The sequence below is a fragment of the Melanaphis sacchari genome, unplaced genomic scaffold (assembly GCF_002803265.2).
Source record: "Melanaphis sacchari strain LSU unplaced genomic scaffold, SCAv2.0 Contig9_pilon_pilon, whole genome shotgun sequence".
NCBI lineage: Eukaryota > Metazoa > Arthropoda > Insecta > Hemiptera > Aphididae > Melanaphis > Melanaphis sacchari.
Window position 1 is genome coordinate 1,830,441 of NW_020271711.1, and position 19,908 is coordinate 1,850,348.

The 19,908-nt window shown below is 28.2% G+C and overlaps 1 protein-coding gene across 2 annotated transcripts; it reads left to right on the plus strand.

Annotated features, from left to right (window-relative positions):
• The first annotated feature begins 238 nt into the window (after positions 1-238).
• LOC112603210 (myosin-VIIa) lies at positions 239-17,237 on the plus strand. Of its 2 annotated transcripts, none has more exons than XM_025351695.1 (38): positions 239-683; positions 2,974-3,045; positions 3,108-3,221; positions 5,011-5,157; positions 5,249-5,433; positions 5,499-5,620; positions 5,681-5,937; positions 6,002-6,167; positions 6,230-6,360; positions 6,440-6,624; positions 6,689-6,899; positions 7,378-7,513; positions 7,572-7,816; positions 7,884-8,039; positions 8,101-8,291; positions 8,358-8,649; positions 8,717-8,827; positions 8,893-9,102; positions 9,348-9,548; positions 9,618-9,794; positions 9,864-10,084; positions 10,144-10,390; positions 10,466-10,639; positions 10,720-10,947; positions 11,014-11,187; positions 12,867-12,984; positions 13,948-14,074; positions 14,134-14,303; positions 14,362-14,552; positions 14,654-14,772; positions 14,835-15,090; positions 15,196-15,333; positions 15,404-15,788; positions 15,878-16,006; positions 16,109-16,205; positions 16,457-16,554; positions 16,614-16,783; positions 16,842-17,237. In XM_025351695.1, the coding sequence occupies exons 2-38, from the start codon at positions 3,028-3,030 to the stop codon at positions 17,040-17,042; spliced, it is 6,498 nt and encodes a 2,165-aa protein (XP_025207480.1). In that variant the 5' UTR covers positions 239-683; positions 2,974-3,027; the 3' UTR covers positions 17,043-17,237. The 2 variants fall into 2 exon arrangements, with proteins under 2 accessions (XP_025207480.1, XP_025207481.1); XM_025351696.1 differs by having other exon boundaries at positions 9,867-10,084.
• The last annotated feature ends 2,671 nt before the right edge of the window (positions 17,238-19,908 follow it).

Below are 19,908 nucleotides of genomic sequence, written 5' to 3' on the forward strand. Positions count from 1 at the left end.
TTATCATTGGCCGATCCCGTTATCGTAACGATTCCGAAATGGATTCTCCGTATCGACGGCATGAACATAGAAACGATTCTGGGCCGCCCGTACATATTAATTCTCCAGGCGGCGGCGATTTCACGGAAACTCGATCGGTCAACACTGGTAGTGTTAGCGGCGGTAGTTGTGTTATAGTGACTGGTGACGGCGGCGGCAGTAGCAAGTGCCAAGTAGTGTCTGTAATATTATTATTATTATTATTATGTCTGGATAAACGCACTCGCACGCACACGTTCGGCGACGATATTTGATATGTTTTCATTTTACATTTTTGGACGATAAAACACGTATTTACGTAGGAAAGTAGTGTGCGTGTACTCGAAAATTATAAAGTATATCAAATATTTTAATAGATAACACTACTCGCCGAGTTAGTAGCGTTTGCACCTGTCCTGGCAGTGCGTGCATAACACCAAATCAGCCAACGACTGATTTTTTGGAAAAGAATATAATAAATTATATACATAGCATAAATTTCTATTATCACTTTTAACGTAAGTGTGTGTGTGTGCGTGTATATCTTTCTAATAACTCTAAGGGGGTCGGTCGTGGGGCGAATTGGTTGGAAAAAAAACGCGAACGAAAACATTAGCCTACTCAGCCACTTGTCACGTTGATCCGGCGACAATGATATAATCGCAGTGAGTACTCAGCTATTATACCTATTTGGAATTATAGAGGACTATGTACTGTAGCGTGACGACCAAACCTATCTATTTTTTAGTATTTTTTGTTTTTGTCGATTCCGGTTTTGTTAGAAGTATGTAGGTATTGATAATTTGGTACGAAAATTCATTTGCTGTAAATTTAACAAACCTGCTATAGTCTACTACATTCTACATGTTGATCTATTGACAATACAAAATTGATGGTTTACTTATAATTTTTATGCTGTAATTCCATCACTTAAGCCTCATAAGTTTCTATCATTCATATACCGTGTCAATGAATAGGATGTACATAATGTACTGATTTAATTATTGTTCTGGTTGGCTGAATTTTGTATTGTATTGTGTTTTTAATGTTTCAATACAGAAAGGTGCATATATTATCATTATTTTATGAATCTTAAATATATTTAATTTAAATTACTTGTGAGTTGTAGTGTATCAATTGATATTTTGTGAATCCTTCAGAATTATTTTTTAATTTTTTTTTTATGTAACTAAACTTTAAGTAGATTGATAAAGAGTATTATTTGGTATTTATTCATTTATTATCTATATTAATTTTGAAATACATTTTATAAATATTTGTTGATATATGCCCTCAAGTAGGTATGTTGAATTATTGTTACTCAGTAACCAGTATCTATGCCTATTGATATGAGAGTGTAAAATGTGTATTCAGTATAATGTTTATTGGATTATTATAAGCACAGACTATTTGATATATTATAATACTAATTCATATAATATAATGTAACATATAATTGACATACTATTATCTTATGTTTCTTATTATATTCAATTTGTTTAATATGATTGCTTATTTGAAGGGTTATGAGTTATTTTGTTTCAAGTACATATACTTTAGATTTTTCTTGTACTTATAGTAAATTATTGTGTTTTTATCTTTAATTCTGATTTTTAATTATTTAAAATTGGTAAAAATGCTCTATCAAAAAATATTACTTGTTTATAAGTCACTAATTACCAAGGCTGTGAATTTCATACACTAAAAAAGTCTTGAATACGCATGCATTTATGCACTATAAGCAAGTGAAATTTGTTTTAAAATATGCACTATAAAATTTCAAAATATATAAATTAAAAAAAAATTATACCCATATGTGCTGGGTGAAAAAATGTTTTATTTAAATAAATACTATAATTATAAAATGACTGGATGTCTTCTTTTGAAGAATTTGGAATTTTAAAATTATGCTCATTAATTAATAGAAAATTCAAACGAAAATATTATGAATTGCTACGAACAACGTATTACCACTTGTGAGATGACGACAATACTATTGTTCATTTGTCCATCATAATATAATAGATTAAGATTATAGATGTTCCATGATTGACTTTTGATCACAGATATAGACATATGATAATAACAGGAGGCTATGGTATCGCATGCCACTCTAGATCAGGTTTAACAAATGTTCCTGTTATTATTTCCACCGCGATAAAATTATAGTAGTGAAATTGTTACGTCCAAATTGAAGAAATTTTACAAATGAGAAAAACACGTTATTAAAATGTGTAAAAAGCAATAATATGAGGAACTCGCTAAATCATGCATTTATATGCCCTTACTAGTTAAATATGCAAAAATATGCAAAATAAGATTTTGTATTTAATTTATAAACAATGCAAAACAAATTTTGATCAAATCCATTTTCTTATATGATGTAACAAAAAATTATACAAATGCATGAAATTCACAGCCCTGCTAATTACTAATTTACAAGTTTATGAAGGAATATATCCAATATTTTTGATAAAATCGGAGTTATCTATAAATACGCTTATCAAATCATCAATTCCTTAAAGTTAAAAAGCTTTTGTTATTAAATTATAGGATTGAAAGAATCTAGTGTTTTCTATTAAATTTTTTCTAGTAAAAATATATGTATTCAAGTTATTAATTTACATGTATTTAAATAATGTATTATTTTGTTAAAAACTTAAAATAACTTACCATAAATACCATTGATACTTTAGAAGTACTAATTATTTTATAATTCAATATGATATTATGACTAAAAAAAAAAAAAAATTATTATTTATTAGTTTTAGTTTACTTTATTATTATATTGTTACATTTTATTTAGTTTTCGATTCATAATTGAGGACTTTTGTCATGTATATTTACATTATATTTATTTTATATGAAATTAGTACATACAATTCTAGTTCTTAGTTATTATTCATAATTTTATAAAACTACTATTTACACATTGACTATTTTTATTATTATTAGATGAATGTTTTGATGGTATGACATTACACTGCAAGTTACCATCCTGCATCCGCTATGGTTATAGTAACAAGGGTATGTTTAAATTATTTTTTTTCATTTATTTTAAATAAATTCATTATTAACGAATATTTTAGGGAGATTATATTTGGATAGAGCCAATTTCTGGAAGAGAATTTGATGTTGCAATTGGCGCTAGAGTTATTTCAGCTGAAGGAAAACGTATTCAAGTTAAAGATGACGATGGAAGGGTATTTAAAAATATTTTATATATTAAATTGTTATGAATTGATTTGCATTATTAAAAGAAATAATTATTTGCTCAGGATATAATTATAGTAATATTATATCATACTCGTATAATTCATAATTTTTTTCTCTTTATTCATTTTTTTTTAAGTTTTTATCTTTAAAATAGATAATCTTATAAATTTATAATCTAATATTTTTAAGTTAAGTCTTTTATTGCATTATATTATAATAACCCAAAGGTATTTATTGACTTTATTTAATCATATTTAGTCATTAAATACTAGGATACCTTAAGTTTGCTAAATTAAAAACTTCAGTGTTCATTCAAAAATGAATTTAAAGATTTTAGAAATGTTATTTACAAATTTTTTTGAAAAGCAGGATTTTTTAAATCAATTGTTTGTTCAATTTATCAATATTTCAAGCAAATATGCATTTTAAACTTCATTCATAAATCTTCACTGTTTCCATCTTAGATAAAATAAGAAATATTTAAAATATAGGATTTTTAATATTATTATAATAATAATATTAAATAATTGCCTTTATTAATTACAACATCAACATACAAAAATTAACAGCAAATATGCGTCCAAATTAAAAAAAAATATATAAAAATAGTTATATATAATAACTAGATAGTTAAACAAAGTAAATAATATTGACAACAACTAAAAAAATATAGTAATTTTTAGTTTCGAGAAATTTTGTAGTAAATTATAATATTATATTATTAAATAAAAATATTAAATTATGATATATATTATTTTGTATTATTATTGAGAGTGACTAATATGTTATAGAAAATACTTTGGTATTAAGTAAATTAATTATTATTAAGTGTATTGGTTAAATTACAAGAGTTTTGCAACAGAAAAGTCCACTGTACACATTTTTTTTTTTAAAGTGATTTGTTTTGAAATGTTTTTAAATAATATATTTTATAAATTTCCTAAAATAATTTTTTTTAATAAAAAAAGACGTTTAGTTTCTAAAACAGCCATTAGATTTTTAATATATTAAGACAACAAATTTTTTCTCTAAAAAGAGGGTTTTAGAAAGTAAGTAACAATATTAGTTAACTAAATATTTAACTATTTTTATCATGTATTATACATCATAATATAAAAAAACTGATATTAGTTTTTCTAAGTATAATATTGGTTATATAAATTGTTTTAAATCATGAGGCTAAACACAAATTGTTAATATTATTATAAACCTCTTTAAATTACTACATCTAATATAAAAATTAATTATAAATGAATGAGTTAATAAGATTCATATTGTATAAGAATAAGCGTTTGTATTTTTTCAAATGTTTTTATTGTGTTGTAAAGTTATTTTCTGAGTTGTCATTGATTCTTAATCTAAACTTTTAAAAAGTGCAAAATTTAAATTTATTTAAATTTTCTTTTATAACTTGTTCAATGTATAAACATTATAAAAATTAGGTTAGGTAGTAACAAAGTAATATAAGAAATACTTTAATTAATTTTGATCACAATTCAATTTTATTATTACTAAATATTACTATGATCATTGATATTAGAATTGGATATTAGTTTATTTTAATATCAATAGCATGATACTATCTAAAGGTGTATTTATTGAATTGTTTTAGTTAAGATTTAATGTTTCAACATTCTTATTCATTGAAACATTCTAATTGAATCATTCAATTTTTAAATCAAATCATCATGCACAATTTATAATTTATTTTTACAACTAGATACAATATAAAACAATAATTTATTGTATTTTATTTAAAATGTTTTTAATTTCTAGGAATTATGGCTTACGCCAGAGAGGCGAATTAAAGCAATGCACCCCACTTCAATTCATGGAGTAGAGGATATGATATCTTTGGGCGACTTACACGAAGCAGGGATATTGAGAAATTTACTTATTAGATACAATGAAAATTTAATATATGTAAGTTTGTTATGAGTAAATGTAATTTTATTATTAATATACATTTTGAGCTTATTTAAAAATTGTAATTATTAATATTCTTTAATTTTAGACTTATACTGGATCAATTTTGGTTGCGGTTAATCCTTACCAAATTTTACCCATATACACAGCTGAACAAGTAAAATTATACAAAGATAGAAAAATTGGTGAATTACCTCCTCATATCTTTGCTATTGGTGATAATAGTTATACTCATATGAAAAGATTTGGTCAAGATCAATGTATAGTCATCAGGTATATTAAAAAAAATTTTTTAGTTAATTTTAATTGACTAGCTAAAACTTTTTATTTAATTTTAGTGGTGAAAGTGGAGCTGGTAAGACTGAAAGTACAAAGTTGATTTTGCAATACTTAGCAGCTATTAGTGGTAAACATTCTTGGATTGAACAACAAATATTAGAAGCAAATCCTATACTTGAAGGTAAGCTTTAAATATTAACAACCTAAAGTTATATTAATATCTCTAATTTTGTTGTTTTAGCTTTTGGTAATGCCAAAACTATAAGAAATGATAATTCTTCAAGGTTTGGTAAATACATAGATATACATTTTAATAACAACGGCGTTATTGAAGGAGCAAAAATTGAACAATATCTTCTTGAAAAATCTCGTATTGTTTCTCAATCCCTTGATGAAAGAAATTATCATATATTTTATTGTTTATTAGCTGGTCTATCTGCTGAAGATAAAGAAAAATTAGAACTTTCTGATGCATCTCAGTATAAATACCTAACTGGTGTAAGTTAATTATTACATATGGTTTTAAACACTTATTTCATGTTTTTTATTTTTTATTTTGTAGGGTGGAAGTATTACTTGTGAAGGGCGCGATGATGCTGCTGAATTTTCTGATATTAGATCAGCCATGAAAGTATTATTATTTTCTGATCAAGAAATTTGGGAAATATTAAGATTATTAGCTGCATTGCTTCATATTGGAAATATAAAATATAAAGCTGCAATAATTGGTTAATATTATTATATTGTTTTATTTGTAATAAATGTTTATTAATAATAACTTAAATTATAGACAATTTGGATGCTACTGAAATTCCTGAGCGTATTAATGTTACTAGAGTAGCAAATTTAGTTGGAGTTCCTGTTCAGTCATTGATTGATGCTTTAACTAGAAAAACCATATTTGCTCATGGTGAAACTGTGGTACGTATTGAAATTTGTTAAATTTTATATTTGTCTATAATTTCTAATGGCTTACTTTTTGTGTCTTATTTAATACAAGATTTCAACATTATCAAGAGAACAATCTGTAGATGTCAGAGATGCATTTGTAAAAGGAATTTATGGTCGGTTATTTGTACATATTGTTAGTAAAATTAATAATGCTATTTATAAACCCAAAAGTACAACTAGAAGTGCTATAGGTGTTTTAGATATATTTGGATTTGAAAATTTTCAGACAAATAGGTAATTAAAAATAAATCTAAGTTATTTTTGGTTAGTTGATTAATTTACATTTTTTATTATTTAGTTTTGAACAATTTTGTATTAACTTTGCTAATGAAAATTTACAACAATTTTTCGTTCAACATATTTTCAAACTGGAACAACAAGAATACAATCATGAACATATTAGTTGGCAACATATCGAATTTGTTGATAATCAAGATGCTCTAGACCTCATTGCTACTAAACAACTTAATATAATGGCTCTTATTGATGAAGAGTCCAAATTTCCTAAGGTAAGACCTTTTTTAAAATTAATTATAAAGAAAAGGAAGCAAATTTTTATCATTTATTTTTATTTTTATTTTCATGAAGTTCATTTTTAGATATTATAATATTATATTGACCATTTTGTGTACATGTAAGATTACAATCATAAATTGATGTGTTATATTAAGTTATGTATTATAATTTAAATATTTGGTATTCAAGTTATGTTTCATGGAGCAGTTAATTATATAATTATAATATTACTAAATAATTATTTCTTGAGAAGATTTAAATTAAAGTGCATAAATAGTTTTCTTATTTTAAATACTTGGTTTTGTAATTTATGTTTTATAAGTGATCCTAATATGATTTGTATAAAATAATAAAATAAATATGTATAGTATTTTAACATAAATATATATATTTATAGAGTATTTTTATTTCAAGAATAACTAGGAATATGCGTGAATGTCTTATTTTATGTGAAATGTTTTGTTTGTGTAGGGTACTGATCAAACCATGCTGGCTAAAATGCATAAAACGCATGGAAGTCATCGAAATTATTTAAAACCAAAATCTGATATGAATGCATCATTTGGATTAAATCATTTTGCTGGTGTAGTTTTTTACGATACTAGAGGTAGTGCGATGACGTAATTTTTAATTTATGTTATTGATTAATATTTTTTATAAAACAGGTTTTCTGGAAAAAAATCGCGATACCTTTAGTGCTGACCTTTTACAGTTAATACATATTTCAACAAATAAGTATTTAAAAGTCTTGTTTGCTGAAGATATAGGAATGGGTTCAGAAACTAGAAAAAGAGCTCCAACACTATCTACACAGTTTAAAAAATCATTAGATCTTCTTATGAAAACTCTGTGTACTTGTCAACCATTTTTCATTCGATGTATTAAACCAAATGAGCTAAAAAAACCAATGGTATTTATTTATTTTTGTTTGATGGTAAAAAAGTTATAAGATAGGTGATAAATAATGTATTATTTAGATGTTTGACAGAGGTCTGTGTTGCCGTCAACTTCGATATTCTGGTATGATGGAAACCATACGAATTCGGCGAGCTGGATATCCTATACGACATGGTTTTAGTGAATTTATTGAACGTTATCGTTTTTTGATTCCTGGAATACCTCCAGCACATAAGGTTTAAAACAATTTTTCATTAAAAATGTTCATATTGAAATGATAGTTAATTTTATTTTTAGACTGATTGTAAAAAAATGACAGCTCATATTTGCCAAGCTGTCTTAGGACGATCTGATTATCAACTGGGAAATTCTAAAATATTTCTGAAAGATGCTCACGATTTATTTTTAGAACAAGAACGAGATAGAGTATTAACCAAAAAGATCATCATCATTCAAAAGTCAATCAAGGGTTGGGTGTATAGAAGAAGGTAAACACTTTTTACTGAAAACAAAAAAAATAATAACATTTTGATAATATATTAATAACATTTTAGATATTTACAAATGAGATCAGCTGCAGTATTGATACAAAAACATTTTAGAGGTTTCTCTCAAAAGAAGAAATATCAACATATGCTTGTCGGTTATCTTAGATTGCAAGCAGTTATTAGATCACGTGTGTTATCTCATAGATTTAAACATTTACGTGGTCATATTGTAGGATTACAAGCACAATCTCGAGGTTATCTAGTCAGAAGAATGTGTGCTCATAAAATGTGGGCTATAGTTAAAATTCAAGCTCATGTTAGACGAATCATTGCTCAACGGCGTTTTAATAAAACAAAGGTAAAGTTTGCTATTAATTTATTAAAATTTAATTATGTTGTTTATTAATGATTATTGTTTATTTTAGTTTGAATTTAGAATACAGATTGAAGCTTTAAAATTAAAAAAAAAAGAAGAGAGGGAATTAAAGGAAGCTGGAAATAAAAGGGCTAAAGAAATTGCTGAACAAAATTATAGGGTTAGTTTTTAAGATAGGTATTTATTTTTGTATTATGAATAAAATGCTATTACTAAATTGTATAGGAACGTATGGAAGAACTAGAAAGAAAAGAACATGAAATTGAAGAAGAAGAAAAAAGACAAATGGAAATTAAAAAAAATCTTATTAGTAATGCAGCAAGGAAGCAAGATGAACCTGTAGATGACAGTAAACTTGTTGAAGCTATGTTTGATTTTCTCCCAGATTCTAGTAGTGAAGCACCTATGCAAACTAGAGGAACATCTGTTTTTATGGTATGTTTATGTTATTTTAAATAATTGAAGTGTAACTTTCTTGATGTTTGTTTGAATGTGTAATTTACTATTACAAGTTTTCAAACAATTAATCATTTTAAGTATTATAATTATTTATTTTATAATTTATTACAATAAATATTGATTTTATATCATATGTATACTATTTTTTGTTAGGAATTTCAATGTTTTTTAAAATATGCATTCAAATGAAATTTCAATTGTAATTATTGAATTATTTATAGGACCTTCCAACTTCAAAAACTGATGACCAACAAGATATCATTAGTGATATGCAACCAGTTGTAGATGATACAGAAGACCTGAGTGAATTTAAATTTCAAAAGTTTGCTGCGACATACTTTCAAGGAAATATTACTCACCAATGTTCAAGAAAACCTCTCAAGCATCCTCTCCTACCATTACACGCTCAAGGAGATCAATTGGTTTGTAACATTTTTATTATTTTGTGTTAATCAAAAACTGTTGTTATTTTATTAAAAACAATTTGTTAGGCTGCTCAAGCACTTTGGATAACAATTTTACGATTTTGTGGAGATTTATCTGAGCCTAGATATCATACAATGGAAAGAGATAATACATCAGTTATGTCAAAAGTAACTGCAACTTTGGGCCGTAATTTCATTCGAAGTAAAGAATTTTATGAAGCTCAAATGATTGGAATGGATCCAGTGAGTATATTATTTTACTTGTGTAGAAATTAGAAATATCTTAATGAGTTTTTTTATTTGATATGAAAGCAGGAAAGCTTTTTAAAAACAAAACCTCGATCTATTCGTCATAAATTAGTATCACTTACTTTAAAACGGAAGAATAAATTAGGAGAAGATGTACGCAAAAGACTACAAGATGATGAATATGCAGCTGATAGTTATCAGTCTTGGTTAGATGCACGCCCTACATCTAATCTAGAAAAATTACATTTTATTATTGGTCACGGTATTTTAAGAGCAGAATTAAGGTAATGAAATATAATATGTTTTCCTATGTTATTTTATAATTTTATATATTCTTTTTCAGGGATGAAATATATTGTCAGATTTGCAAACAATTATCTGCAAATCCATCAAAATCATCTCATGCTAGAGGATGGATTTTATTATCACTGTGTGTTGGATGTTTTGCTCCTTCTGAAAGATTTGTGAATTACCTCAGAGCATTTATAAGGGAAGGTCCTCCTGGGTATGCTCCTTATTGTGAAGATCGTTTGAAACGCACATTTAATAATGGTACACGAAATCAACCTCCTAGTTGGTTAGAATTACAGGTGTGTAAAATAACAATATTTGTTAAGATAAGTACAATTAATACCATTGTATAAATAAATTTGAATTTATTTCAGGCTACAAAATCTAAAAAGCCTATAATGCTTCCTATCACTTTTATGGATGGAAATACAAAGACACTGTTGGCTGATTCTGCAACTACAGCTCGAGAGCTCTGTAATCAGCTCTCTGATAAAATTGGACTAAAAGATCAATTTGGATTTTCACTTTACATAGCATTATTTGATAAAGTGTGTAATATTTAAATGTTTTAATTTGTTATAATGTATATTATGTTAAAAATAAAAATAATGATAAATTATTTGTTTAGGTATCATCATTAGGAAGTGGTGGTGATCACGTTATGGATGCAATTTCTCAATGTGAGCAGTACGCCAAAGAACAAGGAGCTCAAGAACGCAATGCACCATGGAGATTATTTTTCAGAAAAGAAATCTTTGCCCCTTGGCATGAACCTACTGAAGATCAAGTAGCAACTAACTTGATATATCAACAAGTTGTTCGTGGAGTCAAATTTGGTGAATATCGATGTGATAAGGTTTGTAGATATTTCATTATATTTTTTAAAAAATATGCGCATGATTAAAATTTAATGAATTTAAAGGAAGAGGATTTAGCGATGATTGCAGCTCAACAGTATTACATTGAACATAACACTGATCTTAATAATGAGAGGTTATTAAATCTCTTACCAAATTATATTCCCGATTACTGTTTGACAAATGCTGAAAAATCTATAGAAAGATGGAATATTTTAATAATTCAAGCTTACAAGAAGGTAAGAAATGAATATTTTGTTTAATCAAATTAAAACATCTAAAGCAATGATGTATTTATTTAATTAATAATTTTAAATTAAACTGAAACTAGTTAGTTTTATAAATCTTCTGATAAGGTTGTGGTTTTTCAGTTTAATTTAGCATTTTACTATGGTTGTGGGCTGGATGAAATTTCTAAAAACTTAGAACTATGTTTTTTTTTTATAAGTTTAAGGTCAATGGATGTGTTTGCTTCAGGGACAGTTAACAACTGAGGTAAGGTAGGCTAATGTGTATATAGCCAAAAATTCTTCAATAGTATCTGTTTTTCTGCATGCAAAATTAACTGTGTGTTAAAAATAACTATTGTTCTTCTAAAAACCATTCTATATTTCTAAATTGATTTTATTTTATTATACTAACTACAGTTTTTTCAGAATAATATAAACAGTTAAAGCATTTAAATGAATAATTCTCATTTAGATCATCTATTAATTTTATATTTCTATGAAAGCATTGCTTCTATCATACAAATTATTCAAAACAATACTTAATATTTCTGTAGTAGAATCATTTTAAATTTATTAATAAGAATTAAATGTAAATGATAGTTTAAAAGTGTATTCATAAATATTAATGTTTAATTTTGTATGAAACACTGTTATAATAATGAGATTAGCCATTAATCACAGTTAAATAATAATTTTAGTGATGTTTCATACAATTTGTATCTGGTTTGGTTTAAAGACAGTATATTTTAATAGACTTATTAAAGTTATACAAAATGTTGCATGATTGTTTCTATTAGTATTTTATCTGTAGAGCAGATAATGATTAAACATTATAATTTTATTATACTTTTCACTTGCATGATTTTGATCATATTAATTAATTTATCAATAAAAATGTGTAAAAATGATTTCATCTGTCATATAACTTTACTATATTAGTATGTCTCATAGTTGCTTACAAATCATTAAAATTTGTTGAAATAGAAATTTATCTTTTGTCTCTATGGTTAATTTACCTGCTAAAAAAATGTATATATACAGTTGATAGGTATTACATAATAGGAATTATGAACATTGTAATTAAATTGGAAAGTTTAAAGTTGTGTTTACAACTAGAAATTTTACATCTCTAGAATAATTTGTTTTATTTCATTTATTAATAATATTGTAAAATCAGTTAAAATGTAAGACATACAATTTTACGATTTAAGTATTAGATTGAACTTTAAAATTCGTACTTTTTCAATAATTTATTGTTTTGTGTTAACTTATCCTACAAGTAATTTAGATGTTGAAGGAAAAATACATTAATTGATAAATTTAATAATTTTGATATAACCATAATTTAAAATTGTACTAACTAATGTATTAATTGAGTTTCTGGAGTCAGCAAAAATACTGCATGTATTTGCCAGACACAATGAAATGTTATTTTTATGAATTTAAATAAAATATTATTGAGTTATTATTGTCGTATAAGTGTTTTTTAAGTGTATTGTTAATGCATGAACAGATATTTCTATTAATGTTTTATTTTTAATATTTATGGTTAATAATTTGTTTGATTTATAATTTTTATATATATTGAGATCATTTATAAAATAATCAATAATCAGTTTTGTAACAATTAATTTTTTAGTGATTTTTTGGTTTTAATTTTTTATGTTCTGCATGTTAAATAATTTTAGAGCTATTATTTGAAAGAGAATGTTGCTCAGTTGAGAGTAAAAGAAGATGTTGTGAGCTATGCAAAATTTAAGTGGCCATTATTATTCTCCAGATTTTATGAAGCTTATAGAAATTCAGGTATTGTAATTCAATATTTAACTTAAAATTGCATATTTTAATTTATATAAATTAAGGATAATTGATAAAAAATTATTTGTTGTGTTTTTTGAAAAAAAAACTCATGGAAAGATTAAGTTTCAGCCTTCAGGCATATAGACGTATAGATGTGCAGCGGAATAACAGATTATTAGTGTCATTAAACAGTGTATTTGTATATGGTTCTAGTCTCCTTAGATAACTAGTGAATATTTGATTTTTTTTCAAATACTGTGGGTATCAGTTTAGTAATTCTGAGATAGATTTACCTCTAATAATGATGTTAAAAGTGTTGTAGGAGTACTAGATGAATAATTATTCAATGAAGTTATTGGTGATAGGTAGAAGAGAAAATTTTATATTTTTGCAGATTGATTGGTACACTACCACCTTTTGTAGGAAAACTACCTTCATTTATTCGAGAACAAGTAATTTTTAAGCCAAGTTTTAGTAATTATTTTGATATAAATAGTTTAAAGTAGTTGTGTAACAATTGAAGTTGGCAAGTTTTGTCAGTCTGTTACAGTTTTGATAAAAGTCAAGGTAGTTAGTTAAACAGAACGAGGTTGTTTTGGTTTAATTGCGATTAGACTGAGAAAAAAGAAAGGGGGCATGCAAAAGTTTTTTTTTTAAATCTGTGATCATGTCATCAATGATACCTTGAACAAAGAAATAAATCAAAAATAATTTTATTTTAACCATTATAGATTATAAATATATGATATCTATTATTTTTCTTGAATTTTATTACATCTAGTATATACTTAGTATAAATTGTGGTATAAAAATGTATTATCATTTTAATTTAAATATTTTTATTTTAATTCAATTGAATATGTTTATTTAATTATCAAATATTTTATTGCAATGGTATTATCTATAATATTTTATTTTTTTCGAATGTATGTATGGTATATTTTTATTAATTATTGATCTAATTAATAGGTCCAAATTTACCTAAAAATGATGTAATTATTGCTGTAAACTGGACTGGCGTTTATGTAGTTGATGATCAGGAGCAAGTTTTGTTGGAACTGTCATTTCCTGAAATAACAACTGTCTCTAGTCAAAAGTATGTTAAATTGTTATATTATTTGATGTAATGTTAATGATTAAAAAATTGTATTCTAGAACTACCAAAGTGTTTACTCAAACGTTTACTCTTTCGACTGTGCGAGGAGAAGAATTTACATTTCAAAGTCCAAATGCAGAAGATATTAGGGACTTGGTGGTTTATTTCTTAGAAGGGCTGAAAAAACGTTCAACTTTTGTTATTGCAGTTCAGGATTATAAGGCTCCTGGTAAAATTTAATTATATTATGTGATTGACTTGTGCTTAATTTTTGTGAACATTTTTAGGTGAAGGAACAACATTTTTGAATTTCCAAAAGGGTGACTTAATTATTTTGGAAGATGAGAGTACTGGAGAAACTGTTATGACATCCGGTTGGTGTGTAGGATACTGTGAAAGAACTGGAGATAGAGGAGATTTTCCCGCTGAAACAGTTTATGTACTACCAACATTATCAAAACCACCAGTAGATATATTGGTAAGTATTTTAACTTAACTAATATAAATTCCTAAAATAATTTATAAGTGCAATTACAAATAAAAATATATGTAATTTGATAAATTTATATTTTTTTTTAGGCATTATTTAGCTTAGAAGCTGCTGATCAAAGTCGCAAATTATATTCGCAACCATTAAATGGCACTGAACCTAGGGAAAAGCCTCACAATTTAATGGAGTATGCTATTGATCATTTCAGGTAAGTAAGGCCAGTAATCTTAGCTTTTTGTTTTAATTTATTTTCTATTAATTTATGTTTAGAGCTCCTGCAAAACGTACAGTATCTAAAGCATTAACTTTAAGTTCAGCTAGACGTGCTAACAATGATGATTTGTGGAGGCACACAAGAGAACCAATGAAACAGCCATTGCTAAGGAAACTTGCTGGTAAAGAAGAATTAGCTGAAGAAGCATGTTTTGCATTTGCAGCAATGTTAAAGTATACTGGTGATTTACCAGCTAAGAGACGATTACCTAATGAATATACAGATCAAATATTTGACGGACCCTTGAAACATGTAAAATTATTTTTATATCTATAGGCTATAAATAGATAATAAATAAATTGAAAAGTTAATAATTAATCAAAACAAAATGTATAATTAATTTTTTTTCAATTTTAGGAAATATTAAGAGATGAAATATATTGTCAACTAATGAGACAGTTAACAGATAATAGGAATAGGTTGAGTGAAGAAAGAGCATGGGAATTAATGTGGTTGTCAACTGGTTTATTTGCATGCAGTCAAAATTTATTAAAAGTAATATTACTAATATATCTTATTTTAAAATTAATCATACAATTTTTAAACAATCATAATATTTGAACAGGAATTAAATTTATTTTTGCGTACAAGACGTCATCCTATATCTCAAGACTCCCTACAGCGACTGCAAAAAACTATAAGAAATGGTCAGAGAAAATATCCACCACATCAAGTAGAAGTTGAAGCTATACAGCATAAGACTACACAAATATTTCACAAAGTATTTTTCCCTGATGACACCGATGAAGCATTTGAAGTTGACTCATCAACAAGAGCAAAAGATTTTTGTACTAATATTTCACAACGGTTGACATTACGATCTAGTGAAGGTTTTAGTTTGTTTGTGAAAATTGCTGACAAAGTAATATCAGTTCCTGAAGGTGATTTTTTCTTTGACTTTGTTCGTCACCTTACTGATTGGATAAAAAAAGCCAGACCTACTAGAGATGGTTGGTGTATTTATATTTTTTATTGATTTACTATAATAATGTTTACTATTAATAAACATAATGGTAATATAATGATTTTTGATACATAGGTACAACTCCACAGTTTACTTATCAAGTATTTTTCATGAAAAAATTATGGACAAATACGGTACCTGGCAAAGACAGAAATGCAGATTTAATATTTCACTTCCACCAGGAACTTCCAAAACTCTTACGTGGTAAGTACTTAGATAATAATTAACAGATTGGGAATTATTAATCAATCATTTTTATGATCAAATTATTTTTAATTATTTGGCATAACATTATTAAAATTTCAGGATATCACAAGTGTTCAAAAGAAGAGGCCACTAGATTAGCTGCATTGATCTATAGGGTTCGTTTTGGTGAAAGCAAACAAGAACTTCAAGCAATACCGTAATATATATTAATATGTATAATTATTAAATTTACACTGGATTAGTAGTGGTACTGGTTTAGTGGTGTGAAAAGATAATAACACTTTAATATAATATTATATACAATTTATGTTATGAAACACCATTAAAATTATACTTCAAAAAAATCATTGAAGTTTTGGGAAATACAGTTTTTCCAAGTTGTTTCACAATAGGCCTGTAGATTTTATGATTTTATTTTTTTAGAATTTATATTTATTTTTTTCCTAGTCAAATGTTGCGGGAACTAATTCCTGGGGATCTGATCAAAGTTCAAAATACAGCAGAATGGAAACGAATGATTGTAGCTACTTACAACCAGGACATAGGTTTGACCATTAGCCAAATATATTTATCATACAACTATTGATGGTTTTTTTTTTTGTAGGATTGAGTGCTGAAGATGCTAAAATTACATTCTTGAAAATAATATACCGCTGGCCTACATTTGGATCAGCTTTCTTTGAAGTGAAGCAAACTACAGAGCCTAATTATCCAGAACTTCTATTGATAGCTATTAATAAGCATGGGATTAGTCTTATACACCCACAAACTAAAGTATGATTTTGTGAACTTTAAAAAAATTTTCTGGAATAACCATTTGTGTTTGTTTTAGGAGATTTTGGTTACGCACCCATTTACGAGGATATCAAACTGGTCATCAGGAAACACTTATTTCCACATGACTATTGGTAATTTGGTTAGAGGGTCAAAGTTGCTATGTGAAACGTCCTTGGGATACAAAATGGACGATTTGCTAACATCATACATATCTTTGATGTTGTCCAACATGAACAAACAGCGAACAATAAAATGACGGATCAAATATAATTATACTGACCAAAGCACTTTCACAGAAAAACAAAGTTTTATTATTTTACTTTTAATATGTTATTGTGTTAGTCATAGTCCATGAATGCAAACGTCAAAACTATATGGTTGTTTATTTATTTATTTATTTATTTAAATAATATTTATGTTAAACATTATGTTTTATGTGCCTATTATTGTTTAGTATAGCGTGAAACCTTAAGTATTAAGAAATTAATAACAGTTATACAATTAAATATATTATATTGTTCGATAATGGCTATTATGCTCAAATTTGTTATGAATTATGATGTATCGACTTGTGTTATTATTATTTTCTATTTTGTACACATATTTTTGTTAGATTTATACACTTTATGGCAATGATCAAATCGTATATTAGGTTAGATATAACCATGTGCAAATTTATTAACACTCGTGCAATTAATTATTTATGTCTTTATTATCGGGAGGGATTATTTTTTTAGCTTATCATTATTGAATGTTTTGTCTTGATTTAGCAGCTGTGTTCTACATTTATTTATTTTAATATATAAAACATAAATAAATATATACATGCATCTTTTTAAAATAGTCTTGTATTTTTAATATGTTTTGTGTTTGAAAAGGATACATTTTTTTAAGCCATACCACTTAATCAAGGAATGCCTTGTAATTTTTGGTTGTAAAACCTGATGCCTAACAGTGCGTTCTTATTGTTAAAACTTAATGAATCAAAATAATTGTTCATATTTAAAAAAAAAAAATTTAAAAATAAAAAGCTAACAGTGAATAGGTTATGATTCATCACTTAATACCATTGAAAAGTTTTAAAATTATTAAAATTTCAGAAAACGCTAATTTATTGTTTTCCTTGTCCATTTTCGATCATAATATTACTTATTATATACTAGATATTGAATTTCTATTTTTTCATAGTTTAAATTTGAGTAAAAACCGGATCGGTAATTCCTAACGTGAACGGTACCCCTCTTGAGAGCCTTTTAGTTTTTAGGGGATTGTTTTACTTTAGAGGGGCGATTCTACTGTAGTTTTCTTTCATTTATTTCAATAACTTCTGATAAAATGACAAAACGAAGAAATCGGTTGGACAAATCTGAAAAGGGAGATTTAAGACTGATGCTGACATCTACTAAGCCAGATATTGTTCTCAGCAGATTGACGAATCCTTTCTTCTACCTCCTCGAGTTTCAAGATCTCTACAGCCATTTTGTAGAAGATCTTGGAACATATTCTCAGCCCCCCCCCCCTGAGTACGAGGTCACTCTCCTGGTTGTTGATAGGAAAATCCTCAAGTGGAGCCCCGCATAGTATGTCAGGAATATCCATGACTGAAGGTGTGCGATCGAGGTGATCGCAAAGCTTCCTCGAAGACCGTCCCAGTTTAGGCAATGGAACAAAGTGTTGGTGTCAGACGGACACGGGCAGTGCATGCACCTCGAGTTGGGGGGTCCTACCCATACGGTGCAAGTAGTACTGGAAGCATTTATGGCCAGTGAGTGCCTGGGTCATATGGTATGTCCAGGGAACCTTGGGCACCGTTTTGTTTTCCCACCTGACGACATTAGGAATGAGTCGGTGAGTCCACAGCGCTTTCCGAGATCGGATCTACCTATTGTTCCAGTCCTTGATGGTGACTTTCCTCTCTTCTCTCTTGATGGAGTACTTGGTAGGAGGTGGATCGTCTGGCGGAGGCGGCAGGGCAGCTCTGGCCTTGACTCTAACCTTTTTTGTCGCAATAAGTCCATCGGAGGCATTCCAGCGAGGAGAAAGGTGGCCTCGTCAGAGACCGTCTTATATGCTCTGATAGTCCTTAATGTGGCGACTCACTGAGGTCTTCTGAGATTCGCCTTCACTTTGGCGTAGGCATTGACTGCAAGCGACCATATGTGGGCCTTGTAGAGGAGCTGACTCTCGACCACTGAGTAGACCCGCCTTTATAGTAGGAGCCTTTCCAAGAGCTTACCCGGCTTGTCTAGAAGGCATATTGGACGAAAATTGGACGGTGAGTTGACGGGCTTGCCCGCTCTCTTGTGCAGCAATACAAGCTTGGCTTTCTTCTTGGTCGCCGGGAACGACAGAGACTTGAGTCACTCGTTGTAAATCTCGAGTGTGCTCCGGGGATGAGTCATGATGATCCTTTTCAGTATCTCGTTTGGGATACCGGAAGGACCGCCGTCTTTGCCTGAAGATATCTTCTTGGTGGCCTTGATGAGCTCAGCGACTTCGAACGCGGGAATTGCTCTGGTGAATACCAGCTTGTCTGCATTTGGATTGAAGGCGTCGAAGATGTTTCTCGCCTTGAAAGAAGGCATCCTATCCCAGTTAGTGATTGGAGCTGCCGAAAACAAGTGGTCTGCGATAGTGTGTTCCCGTCCCTTGAACGTAAGCCTGGTTGAACCGTCCCCGAATTTTCTCATAACTATCTTATAGGGTTTTCTTCAAGGATCATTATCCGCCTGTAGACAGAGGTTATTCCAACCTTTTTCCTTTGCCTTCCTGATCTCGCTATGGAGAGCTCTTCTAGCCCCGGAGTAAGCTACCCTTTTGACTTCAAAGCTAGCTCGATCCAGCCTCTAGAGACTAGATTGGCAGACCCTGCAAAGTTGAAAGGTCTTAGACCTGAGATATGCTATGGCCTTGGACTACCAGTATACAGGTTTCTTTCCTCCAGGACCAGCGGCTCTCAATAACATAGAGGCATTGCAGGCATCTGCTATGTATGCGTCAAGAGTTTCAGCTGTATGTAGGGACAACCTTACTTAACCTAACTTAACCTCCACTCGTGGGTGGCCAATCTTTACCTCCAGGAGGGTCGAGTTTGATGTGATCGTAGAAAGATTCCAGGTCGA

Excerpts from the sequence above, each read along its gene's own strand:
- LOC112603210 (XM_025351695.1), top strand. Across the intron at positions 5,938-6,001 it reads AGTATAAATACCTAACTGGT|GGTGGAAGTATTACTTGTGA; the intron begins GTAAGTTAATTA and ends TTTATTTTGTAG. Across the intron at positions 8,650-8,716 it reads GGCGTTTTAATAAAACAAAG|TTTGAATTTAGAATACAGAT; the intron begins GTAAAGTTTGCT and ends TGTTTATTTTAG.